At 40.3% G+C, this 18,340-nt stretch overlaps 2 protein-coding genes across 8 annotated transcripts in view; both read right to left on the bottom strand.

Moving 5' to 3' along the window:
* The window catches only part of N4BP2L1 (NEDD4 binding protein 2 like 1), a 56,667-nt gene extending 51,174 nt beyond the window's left edge, over positions 1-5,493 (bottom strand). For all 4 annotated transcript variants that reach the window (XR_007126125.1, XM_047723110.1, XM_047723113.1 and 1 more), the window contains exon 1: positions 30-5,493. Coding sequence is in view for 3 of the 4 variants with exons in the window: in XM_047723110.1 (XP_047579066.1) it covers positions 30-205 (176 nt within the window). In the remaining variant the exon portion in view is untranslated. The remainder of the gene's footprint in view (positions 1-29) is intronic.
* Positions 1-18,340, bottom strand: part of N4BP2L2 (NEDD4 binding protein 2 like 2) — a 115,639-nt gene that overhangs the window by 29,262 nt on the left and 68,037 nt on the right. For 2 of the 4 annotated variants that reach the window (XR_007126123.1, XR_007126124.1), the window contains exons 7-9: positions 11,693-13,446; positions 9,059-9,144; positions 5,631-5,808 (exon numbers count right to left, since the gene is read on the bottom strand). Coding sequence is in view for 2 of the 4 variants with exons in the window: in XM_047723106.1 (XP_047579062.1) it covers positions 5,686-5,808; positions 9,059-9,144; positions 11,693-13,446 (1,963 nt within the window). In the remaining 2 variants the exon portion in view is untranslated. Of the gene's footprint in view, positions 1-5,627; positions 5,809-7,869; positions 7,914-9,058; positions 9,145-11,692; positions 13,447-18,340 lie in introns of those variants that run through there. The other 2 variants (XM_047723107.1, XM_047723106.1) reach the window with 2 other exon arrangements.

Consider the following 18,340-nt stretch of genomic DNA (forward strand, 5'->3'; position numbering starts at 1 on the left):
CGCGCCGGCGCCCAGGCCGTTGTCATTACCTGGCCAGTGTAGTTTTCCCCGAGCCCGGGAGGCCTCGCAGGAGGTAGAGGTGTTTCCTAAAGCTGTGGCGGCGCGGAGGTGTCCCACGCGGGGGTGGCGGGGCCGGCGGCCGAGGTTTCTGCTGCTGCTGCTGGAGGCTCAGCCTCCCAAAGGATTCAAGAAAACTCTCCTCCATGGGGTGGGGGCTGGCTGTGAGAGCCCTGGGTTCCCTTTCCTGAAGTCACCGTCTTGGCCAAAGCTGTTGTTTTTGTGGCTCTCCGGCCATGTGATAGATGGAGGGGCGGGCGCTCGGAGCCCAGCCCCTCCTTCCCACCCCAGCTAGCCGCGCTGCGTGGGAGGGGGCGTCCCTACCTGGAAAGCTGGGGACTCTGGGAGACTGGCAGCCAGGAGACCCTGGGTGATGCTCCCTACCCCCTGACCCCCAGCCCGCTCGCCGACCCCCTCCCTTGCCTCTCGGAGCCCTTCGTCCTGAGGGGAAAGGGCCTGCGGGTTGAAACACAGATACTTCCCCCGGCCGCCCGCCATGGAAGTCAGGCCCTCTGCAACAACCGTCCTCCATGCCCACCCCCCCCACCCCCGACTGGCCTAGACCTTGAAAATGAAATAATTTTAGTGAACGATAAAAGAACGTGAACAGCATTTTGAATAGTAACAGTAAAGTCCATTGTCTTCCCCAGTTTGGGAGCACCAATATCTGGCTAGTGTCCCAGCGGCTCATACCGCTGTCCCACGGCCTGTGTCATTTCTTCTTCTTCTTCTTCTTCTTTTTTTTTTTTTTTTTTTTTTTGATCCTTCTTTCGCCTGCCAAAAATATTCTTAGAAAGCTTTGTTGCTTCTACATAACTTTAAATCTCATCAGAAAAAGCACCCCTTAAAACTCAAATTGATGTATGGACAGTACCATAAACAAGGTCTCATGAGAAGACCTGCACTGCCCAGGTACTTGCTTGGCTGCCACCTGAGAAGACGCGGCCTCTCTGGAAGGATTTCAGCTCCCCAGGGAAAGGAGCAGTCTCTGGAAATCATTTATAGCTAAGTATCCAGAATTAAGTTCTAAGCTCCAGGAACTGGTGTGTGCCAGTTGCTTGATCACCATGGCACTCCCCAGTATTTCACACTCGAGAGTGTGATAGACTGATCCTATTTTTTGAACCAAAATTCAAGATGCATGGACTGAAAGAGACAATATTGAAAGTACCATGTTGGAAAAATCCACAATATATGGTGGCTTTGGCTGTAATAATTACAGTAAAGCAAATGCATTTTGTTTCTGGCAGCTAAGGTATGAACATTTTGAAAAGGAATTGTGAAGAAAGCAATTTCCTTCTGAAACAAAATCCAGAGATTTCATAATAAACTTTTGAAAGAAGGACCTAAGTAGGGAGGGGCTCTGTGCTGAGAATCACACATTCCCCTTGGGATTCCCCTGGAGTGGTGGCAGTGGGGAGATGAGCTGCTCACCCTTGGAATTCCTTTCCCAGAATCAGAGGAAGGATCTTGGCACTGCTGAGAAAACTAGAATTTCAAAAGCTTCTCTAAATATTAGGGGAAAACCATAAGGAACAGAGAACACACACAGGACTCATAAAAATAGTGATGCTTAAATGTAGGTATCCTCTATTTCTATATTCTATCATACTTCTAATAAGAGAGTTTTTGCCCAGCCTCAAATACTACCTTTTTCATTCTAGACTTGCACCGTACAATACAGGAGCCACTAGCTACATAGGGCTATTGAGCACTTGAAATGTGGCTAGTGCAAATTGTGATTAAAATGCACACTGAATTTTGAAGGTTCCGTATGAAAAAAAAAAAAAGTAAAATATCTCAGTAATTTTTATACTGATTATGTGTTGAAATAATATGTTGGTATGTTGGGTTAATATATAATTAAAATTAATATCACTTGTTTCTTTTCCCTTTTTTAATGCAGATACTAGAAAAGTTTAAATTAGACACGTAGCTAGTGTATTTCTATTAGTGCTGCATGAGACCTCGCATCCACTTCTATTTTCTTCTACAGAGGGGGTCCCAGGTGATGTGGGATAGGGCACAGGAAGACACACAGCTTTGGGGTATAGAGGTTGTAGTATATGGAGTCTGCAGTGTCTGGCAGATGGAATGACTGAGTAGAGGCTGAGGAATAAGAGTGTGTTGCTCAGAAGAAAGGTCTGAGCTAGAGACAGAGCTTTGGAAAGCTTTGCCCTATGAGAAAAAGATAGACAAATAGTGCAGACAGCTGAAGAGGGGGCCCTGGGGACACCAGCATGTAAGTACTGTGCCTTTGAAGTGGATCTGCCAAAGGAGAGTATGGGAGAATGATCAGCAAAGCAGACAGAACTAGAGATGTATGAAGGCCCAGGGAAGAAGAGCTTCAAGGAGGAGAAAATGGACAGCAGTACCTGGAAGTGAACCTGGACACTTTTCCTTTTTTTCAATCCCCACATTTAACTAGTCAACAAGCTCTAGCTGGTTTTTCTGATTTATTCCTCTAAACAACACTGTTTAACGTTATCTGTGTATGTGTTTCCCCCCACTAGACTGTAAGTAGAAACAGTATCACCCTTGTCCCCCCAAGATCTAACAACACAGCCTGACATTCAGGAGGTGCTCAATAATTATATGTGGACCGGAACTACTTTCTCAATAGATAAGTGTGATCTTGGGATTTACTAAATATTAAGAGAAAACCAAGATCCTGGTAATGTCAGTGAAGGAGCAAACAGTAAACGTATTGACGGATCTGAGATCCAGCTTGCTAGGAGCTGCAATTACGTGTTTGCTGGTTCTCTCTAGGTGGCAGCCTCCAGAGATCTGGGCTAGCCTGAGTCTGAGGATCCCTGTGAAAACACTCCTTAGTGCCCTCATTTCATCCAACCAACTTTTCAACTCTAGGGTTCTGTTCCATTTCTCACTTATAGGATGACCAGCACAATCTTACTTTGCTGCACTTGAAACCATTACCATGACAGATGGAAACAAAATTATAAATCATTTTCAGCAAATGAAACATTCAAATGTTTCTCTAATTATTACTGTTTAAAAGACATGAAAAAATGAGGTACATAAGAAGAACTAGTGAAAACCAGGAACTTAACCCTCAAACCTACAGCTCCAAATAACCCAGGATTTGGAAGGCCTAATTATAAATCAGCCCCAGGTTTCTACCCCAGAGAAGCCACGATGGGAGAAAGTCTGAGACCAAGATGGATTTTCGAAGTAGTCTAACCAAAGACCCTTGAACGTGTAAAACCAGTGAAAACATGTAGGCACAGTTTTCCCAACGCTTTCCAATCCTATGTCTTTTCTTCCCCTGCCAAAATTTTTCCGAATGTTTTTCCTCAACAACATAAACTAGACTTATCCACATCCATATTCCTCTTGTCAGATGTAAGTGGTATAAATGGAAGTTTAGCTGTGCATGTGTGTAGACCCCTGATTGCCCAGCAGCTCCACTTGCACCTGCTGCCACTTTCTGCCCAATCTGCCCAGTCAGAGACAGGACCTTGTCCTCCTCTCTACCAACACTGTTCCCTCCTGGCTCTTCCCTTATCCTTCCCCTAGAAGACAGATGGAGGCTGCAGGAAGCTAGAAGACGTTAGGGAAAGGGGGACAAGGGAAGAGAAGTGATGCAGCATATTTATGTCTACTTGGCTGAATTGACAGGTGAAATGCACAGGGCTCTGGTGGCCTGGGAGTGGTCTGCCATGCAGAATGTCCTCTGGATAAGCCTGATTTTGCTCACTGTACTCCACTGCCTCTGCCTCCCACAATCCAGCCCTATTCTTATTAGTGCCATACTCCTTCCCCAAGGTGAGGACCGTATCTTCTTTCCCACAGCACATATTTGCCACTGTGCACAAGAGTACTTAAAGACTATGAGTTTTAAAGCCTGGGAGCAAGAGAAAGTAGGCTCAGTCCATTTTTCTAAAATTCCATTCTGGAAATTAGGGCAAGTTAATAAAGACAGGGGCTGGAGAAAGCTGGGGACATTCTGGAACCTGGCACAAGCCTGGACAGATGGTCAGCTGGTTTGCATCAGTACAGCAGAAAGGTGTTTCAGAACTGGTCACTATTCATGACATAGTCATTGTTAAATATTTATAATATTACCCTTGGGTAAGGTACGGCAGTGTGGATTCTAATGTATTCGTTAGAAATCCATATAAATATTGTCAGTGAAGGCCCCTAAGAAAGCAAGGCTTTGCCAGATACCTGAGTCCCCTCTGCCAATGTTTATGCCTCCACACTAATACCAGTCGTCTTCCCTGAAATCATCCCACCCACGGCCAAAAGCAAGTCCAGTTTCACAATGGCTCTAGAAGCCTACAGAGAGAGCAAGACTCTCGAGGAGTTCAAGCAAACCCCGAAGACCCTGGTCTCCATCTGGAACAGACCCACCATCTGGTAGAAAGATGAACTAAAGCTGTACGAAATGAGCATAAGGGAAAAAATAAAGCTATTTTAAATAAAGTCCTTAATTCCCAATAAAGATGGCAGATGGAACACAAATATTTAATTGCCACTCTCTCCTTGAAACCCCACTAAAATGTCGGGGAGGTTGTTTTGTTATTATATTTAAGTATAAACTATAAGAAAAAAGACAAGATTACAGCAACAAAATTCTGAAAACTGCAGAGCAAAGGCCACGTGTTAATTTGGCAAAAACAAACAACTAAACAAAAAACCCGGAATTATAGAAAGCCGTGAATCAACACAATTTACCCTGCATAACCCCTAAAATTTCAGGAACTAGAAGATTTGGGGTTGGAGGCAAGACTCTAAACAGGAAGGTAAGTTGGAATTCTGTTTAAGAAACAAACATCCAGAGTCAGGCAATTGCCCACCTCCTAGAGAAGCCTGGAGGTTCATTCCCTGGAGATCAGACAGGATAGGGTGGAGTAGGAGGTAAGATAAGACAGTTGGGGCTCCCTTTCTGAAAACAGAGGGAGTAAGAAAATGCCTATATGTTGGACAGCGAGTAATTACTCCTTGTTTCTATTTTTCAAATATGAATCTTCATATTTGAAGTTTGTTAAACTAAACTAAACTGAACAGTTTTTAAACTAAAACAGTTTTAAGAGATAGTTACCCCTCGTATGGCACAAGTCCCACAATCCCTAACCAATATCCTTGAGCTCAGATTTGTTTCAGAATTCAGAAAGTGTGTGCTTGTTCATTTGTCTGTATACAGGACATGTGTATGTGTATATATAACCTTATATTCTGAATGGGGGCTGGGAAGCCCATGGTAATTAAACACTGGTAATTAAATATTGCTGCAATGAAATGTATGAATGGTCGCACTAGGTAGGAGAAATAAGGAGTAAAACTAACCTGTTAAAGCGTCGAGTTTTGCTACCAAACATTTAAGAAACAAAACAAAACAAAAACAACTTTTGATTCAGAGCTTTTTGGATTTTGGAATTTTAGAAATGGAATCACAGACCCATACTTAGATATAAGACCTACCCTTCCATCCCGATGCGATTTTTTAAAATAAACTACTAAAGTTTTCTGTGTCTTATTTTCTTCCATAAAACAAATTAAAGTAGGGCAAACATTTTCAAATTTAGATAATAAAATGTTCAAGTTGTTACCTCTTTTGTTGAGTTTTTTATTTTTCAGATAACTAATCAAGAACAGTTGGACAGATTATCCAAGCCAATTTTGGTATCCCACGAGTATATCGCTGAAAATAATCCTTTGGGTGGGCACTGAGCGCTCTTTCTTGGTGGGTAGGATCTTCAACAGCACCAGGAAGACTGAAGAATTCAACTATAAACAAAACACACGCCAAACAAGTCCAGAGAAAACAGTGACCTACATGGGATCTGCTGTCAGTTTATCAGGCTATTTCCCTATTTATGCCACTCCCCTGGCATCTAGGTCTTTACTCTGTCCCCACAGTCCCCACATCCTGCCTGGTCCTGCCTCATCCCAAGGGTCAGTCTCCCTCACACTGCCCCACCTCCTGTCTCCAAATCCAAACGTGTTCTCTGTCCCATTCCCTGAGGATCCAGCTAAATACACTAACTCATGCAACTCATAAACCAAGTTTATGGAGTCAATGTGTGAGTCTCCTCCATAACACAATTTCTGTTCTGTTCTGTTCTTTGAAATGCCTGGGACATTTCACAGACAATCCTTTAACTCAAGGAGGTATTTAGAGAAAGGGAATTAACCCTTCTAAGAGCCTATTATTTTTCAGGCACTATGTTAAGTACTTTGCACAAGTTGTTTTGCTAATCCTCGTGTAATATTCCAGGACAGGTTGCTATTATAAATCTATTTTCTTACAGGTGAAGAAATTGAGGCTCCGAGAGGGTGTCTTGTTTAAGGTCAGACAGCCAGCCAGCAAGAGCTTCAAGCTGGGGACCCATCCTCCTAGTAGCCCTCTGCCCCACCTCCTTCCCCAAGAAAACACCCTGGTGACCACAGGAAGAGGATTTTGAAATAGGCAGGGACTTGAGGGTCCCAGAGCCAACCACATACTCCTGCTATTTCCCTCTATGCATTTCTATCTACCCCTTGAGGCCCACTAATCAGCACATTATGCCAGACACAAAACAGGGAGGCATGTTCTCATTGTAATTATAAAAAATCCTGTACATCGCCGCAGTGCTGATAAAGAACCCCCCCACACACAAGAAAAGACTAATAATTAGGGGTGACTGCTTTGTAGGAGAAGACCAGAAGGCAGTCTAGCACGAATGTGGAATATGAATATAAAAATCAAAAGTATTATCCAGAAAGTGTCCTTGACACAAAACATCCAAATTTAGCAGATGGAAAAGACTCCCGAAATGGCCACAGCCAAATCTGTCCATGCTGGCTGCGTGCATCCCGGAGTGGTGTCCCTGTGGGGCCGCCTCACGGAGGGGGGAGGGAAAACACTCCCTTCCTAACTTCAGCCCCAACATAAACTCCATGAGGGCAGGACTATTTTCATGGCTAGAGCCTCCAGGTATAGAACAGTGTCTGAACCGAGGCAACTCAAGAAATATTTGTTGAATGAATAAATGAATTCCTTCACCTGCTTTCTCTGGAATTGCTCAGGACCTCTTATCCCTTCTCAGACTACATTTATCCCACATTTTCTAAGGGTCCGTCCAAATCTCAGGCTCTTTTCCCAAACCTTTAGTCCTCCTTCTTGCAGCAGAACCAGTTTTAAAAGAAACAAAAACATTTTTACTGGGTATATGTATATTTCTAGCTGAGAAATGGAAACCCAGAAAACTCTTAGAAATAAGATTAAAAGGAAGAAAGAAAACATATGGTAAATGCAGAGTGCATTCAATTCTTATCAAATGCAGACACATATACACTAAAATCATAGCAGCTGTGTTTATTTCATAATTTAGGCATTTGAAAAAAGTGCAAAGTGTTTATTTTAAAGTCAGCTCGATGTCAAGTTTAAAATATAACATGAGTCTGTCTACATGTTTTATCTCCTTTCCTAAAGAATTTTTTAATATTTAAATATAACCTATATTCCTAATACCAGCTCTCATCACACAACAATCTGGGGCAGAGGGGCAAGGGTGGTAATCCCTCATAAACTGTGTTGACAGAGTACTCTAAAATATGTTCTAACCAATAAAGTTGGAAAATAAATTTGGTAACGACAATCTAAGCTTTGTTGTATTTCACAAAAAGATCTGCATTTAAAGGAAATGGAAAATCACATGTGCAATGGCACACAGGGTTGCTATGGTAACAGACTACATTTTTTATATTTACTCTTCAATTGTGGTACATAGAGCTATTACAACCAAATAATGTCAACATCCACTTCCTTCTGATCATACAGAGGTCTCTGGGATAAGCTGTACTTACAGTTCTGGAAATTCTCATTTTTAACCAATCTTCTTTTGTCTTTTCTAGAAATTATAATTAAAATACATATAATGGTGATTAATATTTGGTATTGGGGTTAAGTTTGTATCATTTTACTTATGTAGGAACATTCTCAAAATGGCAAAAGAAACCTAATAACCACAAATGTCCATTTAAACATTTAAAATATTGGAATTGTATAAGAGAGAGAGAGAGAGAGAGAGTGTGTGTGTGTGTGTGTGTGTGTGTGTGTGTGTGTGTGTTTGGGCAACAAAAAGTTCTCGATGTGGAATGAAAAGAAATAAGAAGTTAAGAAAAATGTATTTGGTTTTACTGGGCACAAAAAGAAATCTTTCCCACAGCTGTGCTTACTTAGATGAACAGTTAAGAAACACCTACTAGCCTGAACTATATAATTTTATGTTTCACTAAATCTTGTTTACCTCATAATGTACCCCTAGCATTGCCTCTGGGAACATTTTTTTTTTTAAGATTTTATTTATTTATTTGACAGACAGAGATCCCAAGTAGGCAGAGAGGCAGGCAGAGAGAGAAGGGGAAGCAGGCTTCCCACTGAGCAGAGGCGCCCTGACTCTGGGAACATTTAAATCACTATTAACTAATGCCAACTCTCTTCCCACTACATTATACAGTGCACTGCCTTTTCCAGAATTTCTATTACCTTTCTAACCTTCCCCACTAGTCTTCCTCCACCTACCTGGAAAATGAACAGTCATGTCTCTCACTATGGACCAACAGAAAATACCAATAATGAGGTGCTTCCAAGTCAAGTAAATATGCATCTAATGTGTCGCTGTTACTCTATCATAACAGGATAAAACTGTGGGCTGGACATGGGGAAAGATGTAAGGAAGAAAGGGCTCTCCCAAACTGGGCACCTCAGTCATCCACAGTAGGTCCTTATACCAGCCTCACTACAGCAGAATTGGGGAATTAAACACAACTCTCTCTTAGGGACGAAGTGAAAGAGCATGTACTATCCACCCATCCACATACAGTCCTTCTCTAATTTAATATAAGGAATGTAGACTTCATATCACGTTCAGGGATCAGATTTTCTCCAATTGTGTGGGGTGTGTGTGTGTGTATGTGTGTGTGGGCGTGTGTGTGGGTGTGTTTTAAGGAAATCAGTTAGAGAATGTCTTCTTTGAAAGCCATAAAAATATACCTCAACTGATGTCTTCCATTGTAAATAGATCATCTTCAGTGTCTTCCAGTCAAGGGAAACCACACAGTCATCAGGCAACAAAGATTCTGTGGAAATAAAAGGGAACAAATGTCATCTCTAATGTCATGCAGATATTGACCCTAAAGGTGAAGATATGCAAACATGATATATAGACTGACATAATGGTAAAAGCCTGGTTTGGAAGACACTTCACTGACAGCTAAAGCAGGAGTTAGTCTGTCTCAGGGCTTTACTGGTAAACACTATCCTGACTCAATGAAAATGCATATGTATACATGTAAAATGACATGTATCATAGCTCATATTCTCATTAAGTACAAATATATATATATATATCTCAATAATACATACATATTATATAATAACACACATATTATATATGTAATAGCTTTAGGTGTTACTGTCACAGCACATAGGATTTCCTCTATTTCCTCTTTTACTGTGATACGTATAAACAGTGCAACGGTAGCCAGTTTAGTCTTTGTGCAAACTGGTCCTTCCACATAAGCGTGTCTGGGGGGAAAACCCTCACAGACAATTGGGATGGTCACAAATAAGTCCAAACACTGATATGCACATATAGCCTTACCAAACCACACAAAATGTTTACCTATCCTCACATATCCCTGGCAACATAGGTAGTTTCATTTCTTCAGGCCTATATGTGTCTTTACCATATAACGCATCCTAATACTAGGATTCGTTTCAGTTCCCTGCCTCCTTTACAAGGCCATTGGCCACAGATACATCAGAGCTTCACTTATCCAACCTGGCCAAACAAATCAGCACACAGTTTCCACTTACAGTTTTCTCCTCTCCTTTTATAAGCACCTGCCATATCCAAACATGAAATTTTTTCCCCAAGTCTTTCTTTTCAGCCACATTTGTATAAGCACTGCTTATAATTCACTCCCACATTGAAGCCATCCCCCCCAAAGCCATAACCACATATTCTTTTCAACCATCCCTTAAGCACTGCTAACCTCGCTCATAAAATATTCATAAGCTTGTCATTTATAATTTCTATGTACAATAATTTTGTTTGGTGTTAGTCTTGTCTCCCCATTTAGAAAGTAAGCTATTTGATGAATGAGGTCTATTTCCTCTAGAAAGCTTTCCAAAGCTTAATTAATGGATGCCTGATCATTATTGCTGATTATGATGTTATTGTGCATTCAAGGGAGGAGGAAGTTTAGAATCTTTTCACACCAGTGCCTTCATGCTTTCTGATGCTGATCTAAGGCCGTGCTTGTTAATCTGTTTGAGCCATGAGCTGCCACCCCTTCGCCCCTGTCCCAGAAGCTGATAAAATCTATGAAATGTCTCAGAAAAATGGTCCAGAATGACACAAAAAATTTTGCATATAATTTTAACATATGCACCTAGGACTAAGACCACTGGCCTAAAATAACTTCACTTATCATTTAAAATTCCCTATAGCAAATGCAGTTCGATTTTTTAAAATTGGGTTATTTCTTCAGTGCATCTAGAAAGATAGCAAATTGCAGCAAACTGTTTAAGATGTGATTCTAGGCAAAGTTTACAAAAATGATCAACATAATGCTAGAAATGCGAGAGCCCGTTGGTAATTGTGATCTCTCACCCTGAGATTTAGCTTATCTCGGGTGTGGGTTCTGAGGACCAATTCGGTGCAGAACAGCAGAAATTTAGGAGCAAAGTAAAAACCTCTGCAAGATAAGCTGTGAGACAAGAGCAGGGCCCAGGGACCCAGCTGATGTAGAAAAGAAAGAATATCAGGAAGCTACAGGAGAAGTATGGAGATTAGAGCTTTGACTTCCTGGCTCTTACAGTTCTGTCCCCAAGGAAGGGGACTCATTCTACTCCAGGAGATCACTGCCACTGCCACTGATTTACAGATAAGCAAAAAATGGGGATATGTGCTCCATTTCCTGTGTAAGATACGTAGCATCTTAAATATGTTTAGTATTTAGAAGAAATTTATTCAGAATTTTACTGAGCATGTTACAAAAACATTCTCATATGTTTTAATCACAGGTGGGTTTTTCATTTCCAAAAACAACAATAGCAAGAAGGAACCTTTCAAGTCAAGTCAACCTGTCAGACTCCTTCTTAATCTTCTTTTTAATATTCTTCTCAGATAGTTGTAAAACTTAAACTTATTTCAGATATTTTTCATCATTTAATCTTCACTCTTCTTCCCTCTTTACTATGCTCGTATCTACAAGTCATACTGTGAATGAGAAAGAAAAGGGTCATGTGCCAAATAAGGGAAATGTAGAAAATAGAAAGACTTTTTTTTAAAAAATGGGGGCTAACTGGGTAACTCGTCTCTATTTGTTACATAATTACTGTTTGCCTGCCTCATCCTTTGTTCTTGTCAGTGTCTATTTACATGGAGAGTCCAAGGATTCTAAGTGTTCAAAGACATTTAAGACTGCCAGTCCTCAAGGTGGAGGCGTGACTCTGAAGACTGTGCACCATTTTGCCACGGGTCCTCTACTTCCATTACTGAAAAGCATCACAAGATCAATTAACTGCACGAAGTCACTAACACAAGGTGGAAACACTTCAAAAAACTACTCCTATATGTTAAACTAGAATTTTTGTTTGGAGTGAATAAACATAGTTTACCCATTGGAACTCCAGGCGATCCAAAAAGCTTTACTAGTTGAAAGGCAAACCCTTGTGATAATTGCAGCTCAAGGAACTCAACGCCGGGGTTTGTAAAATCTTGGTTATCTTCAGTTTGCAAGAACTGTAACGGCTTAGGTTCTTCCCATGTCTCCAGCTTCTCATCAAAACTTTCATTTACAAAGTGAAGATCAGAAGTGACCCTAAAAGAGTACAAAGGATCAGGCTGGCTACTTAAAACTCCTGAAGAAACAAACCCCATGTCACGTGGTTGGTTATCTACTCTTGTTTGAGATTTGGAAGTCAAAAATGATTTCTTGCTTGTAAAGGATGCCATCCGAAAGCTAGATGTATATTGTAGCACAAGAGAAGGAATAGGGTTTTTGTAAAAATATACAGAGTATCTATTAAATGGCAGGTAATGAGAATAAGATCGTCTACCAACATTGAGAGGAGGATCTTCGATAATATCAAAGTAAAACCATGATGGGTGATGATTAAAGGTCGTGAGTTTTTGTGTGGTCTCCTCTTCATTACATATTTCTGAAATTCTGTCTTTTTCTTCTTCCAAAATAATTTTTAGTCCATGGCTTTCTGTTAACAAGCCACATTCACCTCTTTCTTTTACATCGATATAGCTCTGTGCCAGTAAGTTAAAGTTTGGTGCCAAATTGAAAAGCCGTTTCTCTCTCCTTTTCTTATTCTTTGTTGAGTGTAAGTCACTCTTTGGGATATCCAGGTTAGGCAAGCAGCTTCTAAAGATACTTGTTTCTGTTTCTATGATTGAATTTGTATTCTCAGTTGAAGGTGACAAATCTTCATTTTCTATCAAAAGCTTCTCCTCTACCAGTGTTTCTGGACTGCTTCCTGGTACTGAAGTTTCTTCGGAAGTGGAGATCAATGTAATCAATTGTCCCCTGCTGTCTGGAGAGGTGAATTTTTGCCATCTATCTTTCTTTGGTCTTTGTTCACATATAAACTTATGAGGTCCCTCAGGCCAGCTCCCCAAACAGGATTGTCTCTCAGAGCCTGGCTGTAATTCTTCATCAGATAGATTGTTTGGAAAAAGAGCCCAAAAACTGCTTTTAGTTGCACTTACTCCTTGTTCCGTTCTTAAACCTTTATCTGAGGTTCTGGACGCATACTGATGGCACAGGATTGTTTCATTTTGGAGTCTTTTATCTACCTTCTCTCTCTTTTGCATAAATGAGCTGGGGATGTCAGCAGATCCGCTCTGGATGTCTGATGCCGTGAGATGCCTATTTCCAGGATGCTTTCCTACCTTTGTGCCAGAGCAGTCATCACTTTTTACGCAGGAAAGATTCTGAGTCATTGTCAGGCAAGTCACAGAGTTTTCATTTGGCATCAGTGACACATTTAGAAACAAATCATTGTTTTCTCTAGGGAGATCATTTTTTAATGTATTGTCCAGCTCAACTGCAGATACAACATTTGGAAAACTATCTTCAGGATTTATGCTTTTCCATACTTCATCTTTGTGGCTGTTCACTAATTCTCCTCGTTTATTTCCCAGTGCACCAGTGAAAGTGCACACTGATTCTCTTTTGGTGTCTTCGATGTCTTCCTCTTCACTCTGAGATGGGTCCTGATCTCCTACCGTATGGTAACTTACGGTTTCAAGTGAGTTTTCCTCCATGATTTTACTATGATTGTTCTGCTTTTTATTTCTTTTTCTGCTTCTCTTCTGTTTGGTTTTGCTGAGCCTGTGCCCAGTTTTCTTCAAATCTCTTTCTCTGAAATATAAAAGAATTAGGAACATTTATAACTTAATTATTTGTATAACACTAGCAAACTAAAACAGACTCTTATTGTGCAAAGTTACAAATCATTAGTACAAGAGATTCTAAAGCATTGTGTACTTCATAGTGTACTTTTAAATTACTTTGAAAAAGAGGGAAACTTTAATTCTCTCAGTTAAAAATGAGTACACTTCAAGAAAGTTACAAGTCATTTTCACATACTTGTTTCATAAACCAATAACTTTATGAAAACCCACTATTTTTCTTAGGAAAATATTATTTATACATGCAAAATATTATGTAAATAGCCTCCCAACAAACATCTTGGTTTTCCTAAATCTTGAATTTTGAAAAGTGTAGCTGGCATAGTCACAGAATGAGACAACTGTAGTAGCTTTAATAGCTAGGTTTTCACTAGACATGAAAAGTGTGGCAATTAAATTGCTCCATCAAATTGCAAAGAACATTTGATGATAAGCAGCAAAGTCCAGCATTTGTGATATGTTTCTAATTGCCTACCTGGCAGTGGTTCCAAAGGAGAGGTTCCACCACTACTTTGTGAGGTGTTTGTAAATGTGTGAAGGCATTTTTGGTGGTCACAATGACTGGAAATGTGTCACTGGCACTTGGTACTGAGGCCAGAGATGTTTACCATCCTGTAATGCCAGGGACCATTCCACAGTAAAAAATTATGCCATCTAAAAGAACAATAGTGTTCCCACTGAGCACACTAAAAATTCACAGTTGTCCTTAATTGAAGGTAATCTTTTGATCCTAACAGAAAAAAGAGGATAGAGAACATTTTCTAATATAGCATATAAAGGTCAGGTTATCTTCTATAAGGTACAGATGGAGACACAGTAAAATGCAGTGGGGGGGAAGGACAGCAGACACAGCTGAGGAAAAAAAAAATCTAGGAAAGAAAACAGAAAAACAAATAAACAATTAAACAAGAAAACAAACATGGAAGCCAAAAGAGATAATGAAGAAAAAATTCAGTTGATTGGCTGGGTGTTAGACAAAGGAACTCGTCAAATCTACCCCCGGTCCCTGGTGGGCTTTATTCCATCCCATGCTGTCAGACAATTTTCAATACACAGGAGCCCTGAACACCTTGTTCTTTGTCCCCTAATTGCTGCTGTCCTTGTTTACACATTCCTGGATGTTAGTGTAGAAAGAACATTAGGAAATGCTAAATTACTCAGAAGCAGTCGTGATGGGACTTCTGTAAAAAGAATGTCAAGTAAAGAATGCCATCTTTGGCAGTAACTCCTCAGTCAGGTCTAGCTGATTCCAGTGAAAGCTTTAGCGGAAGCCTAAGGTGCAGTTAGTTAATGAGACTCATACTACAGACTAGAATGTTACTCTAAAAACAAACTGCACTCTCTTTGCCCAAACATGAACCATCCCATTACAGGGAAAGGAGGAAAGGGATAGGTAGAGCTTGTTGTTGCCTTATTTACTGCAGTAAATGGTAATATACTGAGGACTTAAAACTCGTGCCAGGACTGGTGATTCTGTGGAGATGAAATCGCTTAATGTATAGCTTGAAACAGATCTCCACAGCACAAGGAAAGAGACCCCTAATCAGTGGAAATGGGGTTACTAGATATGTATGGTTTAACACAAAACGGATAACTCCCTATGCTATCAGGAATTCTAATGTCCACAATGTGACTTTGAAAACTGACTAAAAAAAAAACAAACTACTCATTGCACATTTCCTATGTATTAAGACTAGTTGCTTTATACGTACTAACTCACCTAATCTTCACAACAATGATATGCAGTAAGCCAAATGCTAGTCTTATCCCCATCTCAGAAAGGCAACTGAGAAAAGAGAAATTAAAGAATTAGCCTAGCTTCAGCCACTGTGGAAAACATTATGGAGGTTCCTCAAAAAATTAAAGACAGAACTACAATATGACCCAGTAATTCCACTGTGAGAATACTGAGAATATACCCAAAAGATACAGAAACACTAACTCAAAAAGTTATCTGCACTCCCATGTTCATAGCAGCATTATTTACAATAGCCAAGATAGAAAAAGCCAGAGTCCTTTGAGAGACAAAGAGATAAAGAAGCAGTGGTATATGTATACAACGGAATATTATTTGGCCATTAAAAACAAGGAATTCCTATCATTTGCAGCAACACGGATGGACCTTGAAGGCATTATGACAAGTGAAATAAGTGAGAGAGAAAGACAAATACTGTATGACCTCACTTACATGTGGAATCTTAAAAACAACACAAAACAAAAACCAAACTCATAGAAAAGGAAATCAGAGCTGTGGTTACCTGATGTGGGGGCTTGGTAGAGGAGGAATTAGAAGAAGGTGGTCAAAAGGCACAAACTTCCAGTTATAAGGTTTATAAATCCTAGAGATGTTCCACATGATGACTATTATTAACACTGCTGTGTGGTATACAGAGAAGTTGTGAAGACAAGAGATCCCAAGAGTTCTCATCACAAAGAGGATTTTCTTTATTTTTAAAAATTGCATCTATATGACATGATAAATGTTAACAGAACCTATTATAACCATTTAACAACACAAATAAATTAAATCATCATGTGATCCACCTTAAATGTATATGGTGATAGATGCCAATTATTTCTTAATAGAACTGGAAAAGTAAAAAAGAATTTGCCCAACGTCACATGGATTCAGACCAAAAGGATTCAGGATTCAGACCAAAGCTGGCCGTCTCTAAGAGTTCATACTCTTTAACCATCCTGTAAAACAGTTTCTTAATTTAAAAAGAGAATTGTATAAAAATAATTCCCGTCTCTCACTTTCTTCTCTCCTCCCTTTCATCTTCAAATTGTCACATATACATAAACACAGAGATATTCAGCCAGTAAGAGCTAAGTCCTTCCCATGGAAAGAGCAGTTGGGCCTTGACTTCTACTATCACCTAGTAGTGACTTGAGAGCTTTCTGTTGTCCTCTTTCTTTCTGAATCAAAGCAAACACTAAACAATAGCAGAAAGTGAGAAGAGGTGGTGCAGAGCAGAATCCATCTCCCTAATCAGCCTCTCTGTCAAGGCTTTCTATGAGCAATAGGTAGATGGCCTAAAATTTGGATTGGCAAATGGGCATAAGGGTCTTCCTCTGGAATTTATTCATTTTTTTTTTAAGATTTTATTTATTTATTTGACAGAGAGAAATCACAAGTAGGCAGAGAGGCAGGCAGAGAGAGAGGAGGAAGCAGGCTCCCTGCTGAGCAGAAAGCCTGATGCGGGGCTCGAACCCAGGACCTGGGATCATGACCTGAGCCGAAGGCAGCGGCTTAACCCACTGAGCCACCCAGGCGCCCCTGGAATTTATTCATTTGTCACAGGGTGGAAGTAGTGAGAAATGATCACCTTCTGGATGTATTGTAAAAGAAAAACAAGCAAGACTTGAAAATAAATTAGATATGGAGTATAAGAAAAAGATCAAGTATGAGTAAAAGGATTTGGGCCTGAACAATTGAGGGGATGAAGTGGCCATTTACTGAGACACAGAAAGAAGCCAATGAAAGGTATGAGTTTAGAGACAGAGTTGCCAAATCAGTTACCTCAAAGTTCAGTTCAGAGTTTGAACCAATACACTAATCTGTCCTTATAGCAGAGGTTAGAAAGGGGAGAAGATGAGGGCTTTGCCAATATTCCTCAAGGGTTCTTTTGTTTTTTGAATGGATTACAACCTGATAGCTACTTAGAGAAAGGGTAGTAGAAACCTGCTAATAATGAAAATTCATGATGCCTGCAGAGAAGTTAATATGGGTCATGAAAGAATGAGGTGTCTTAAAAAATAAACTATCAAAGTCTGGGAGATCAGGGAATTTATTAAGGTAGTTTGTTAAAAGAGTCTGTCAAAGGAGACACTAAGGATTGGAATTTCAATTGAAAATACAACACAATGCCAAGAAGAATGAAAATCAGAAGACTGACTGCACAGGGAAGTGTGCTTGCACCTTGTACTAGTTCTGTACCATGAAGCTCTCTATAGCTACCATACCTGATACAGCACTTGGACCAGGCCTTCTGGAAAGAAAACACAAACCAGTAACTGACTTGTGAAGCACTTGGGAGAGAAGAGCAGGGATGGTGTTGGTGATAACTTCCATTACAATGTGTATGTATGGGAGGTGTCTAATCAGTAGATATATTTATAAAGTGTGGGAGGCTCATCAAACCTGTGCCAAGGCTCATTAAGCTTGATCTCATTTGTGCTGATTCATTTAGGGATGAATGGCACCATTAAAAGAAAAGAAACATCACTACAAAGAAGTTAGTCATGGAGAAGAAATCAGGAGAGTTGGAGGCACAGGCTGTAGCTTCAGAAAAGAAAGGAGTGAGTAGGAAATGAACAAATAGTAACACATCTCTGATTAATAATATTTTGTTTTCTAGATGGTGGCTGAGAATCCAAGCTCCTGGGTAGGAATGAGTGTACCTCTTAAGAATAGAAAGAGTATGGGGCACCTGGGTGGCTCAGTGGGTTAAAGCCTCTGCCTTCAGCTCAGGTCATGGTCCCGGGGTCCTGGGATGGAGCCTCGCATCGGGCTCTCTGCTCGGCGGGGAGCCTGCTTCCTCCTCTCTCTCTCTGCCTGCCTCTCTGCCTACTTGTTGATCTCTGTCAGATAAATAAATAAAATCTTAAAAAAAAAAAAAGAATAGAAAGAGTGTTTGCTCAGAGGCAAGCCAACCTGACCAAGTGAGCTGTAACTTAAAGATAGGAGTGAGAGAACATCCAGATAAAGCCAAAACTAACTACTGGGGGCAAAAAAAAGGTATGGTAAGTGCCTAAAGTAAGGGGCTGAAACCAGTATTAACCTTTTTTCTTTTTTTAAGATTTTGTTTATTTGAGAGAGAGAGAGCAAGAGAGAGGCAGAG

Source organism: Lutra lutra, chromosome 3 (genome assembly GCF_902655055.1).
Source record: "Lutra lutra chromosome 3, mLutLut1.2, whole genome shotgun sequence".
Classification (NCBI taxonomy): Eukaryota; Metazoa; Chordata; class Mammalia; order Carnivora; family Mustelidae; genus Lutra; species Lutra lutra.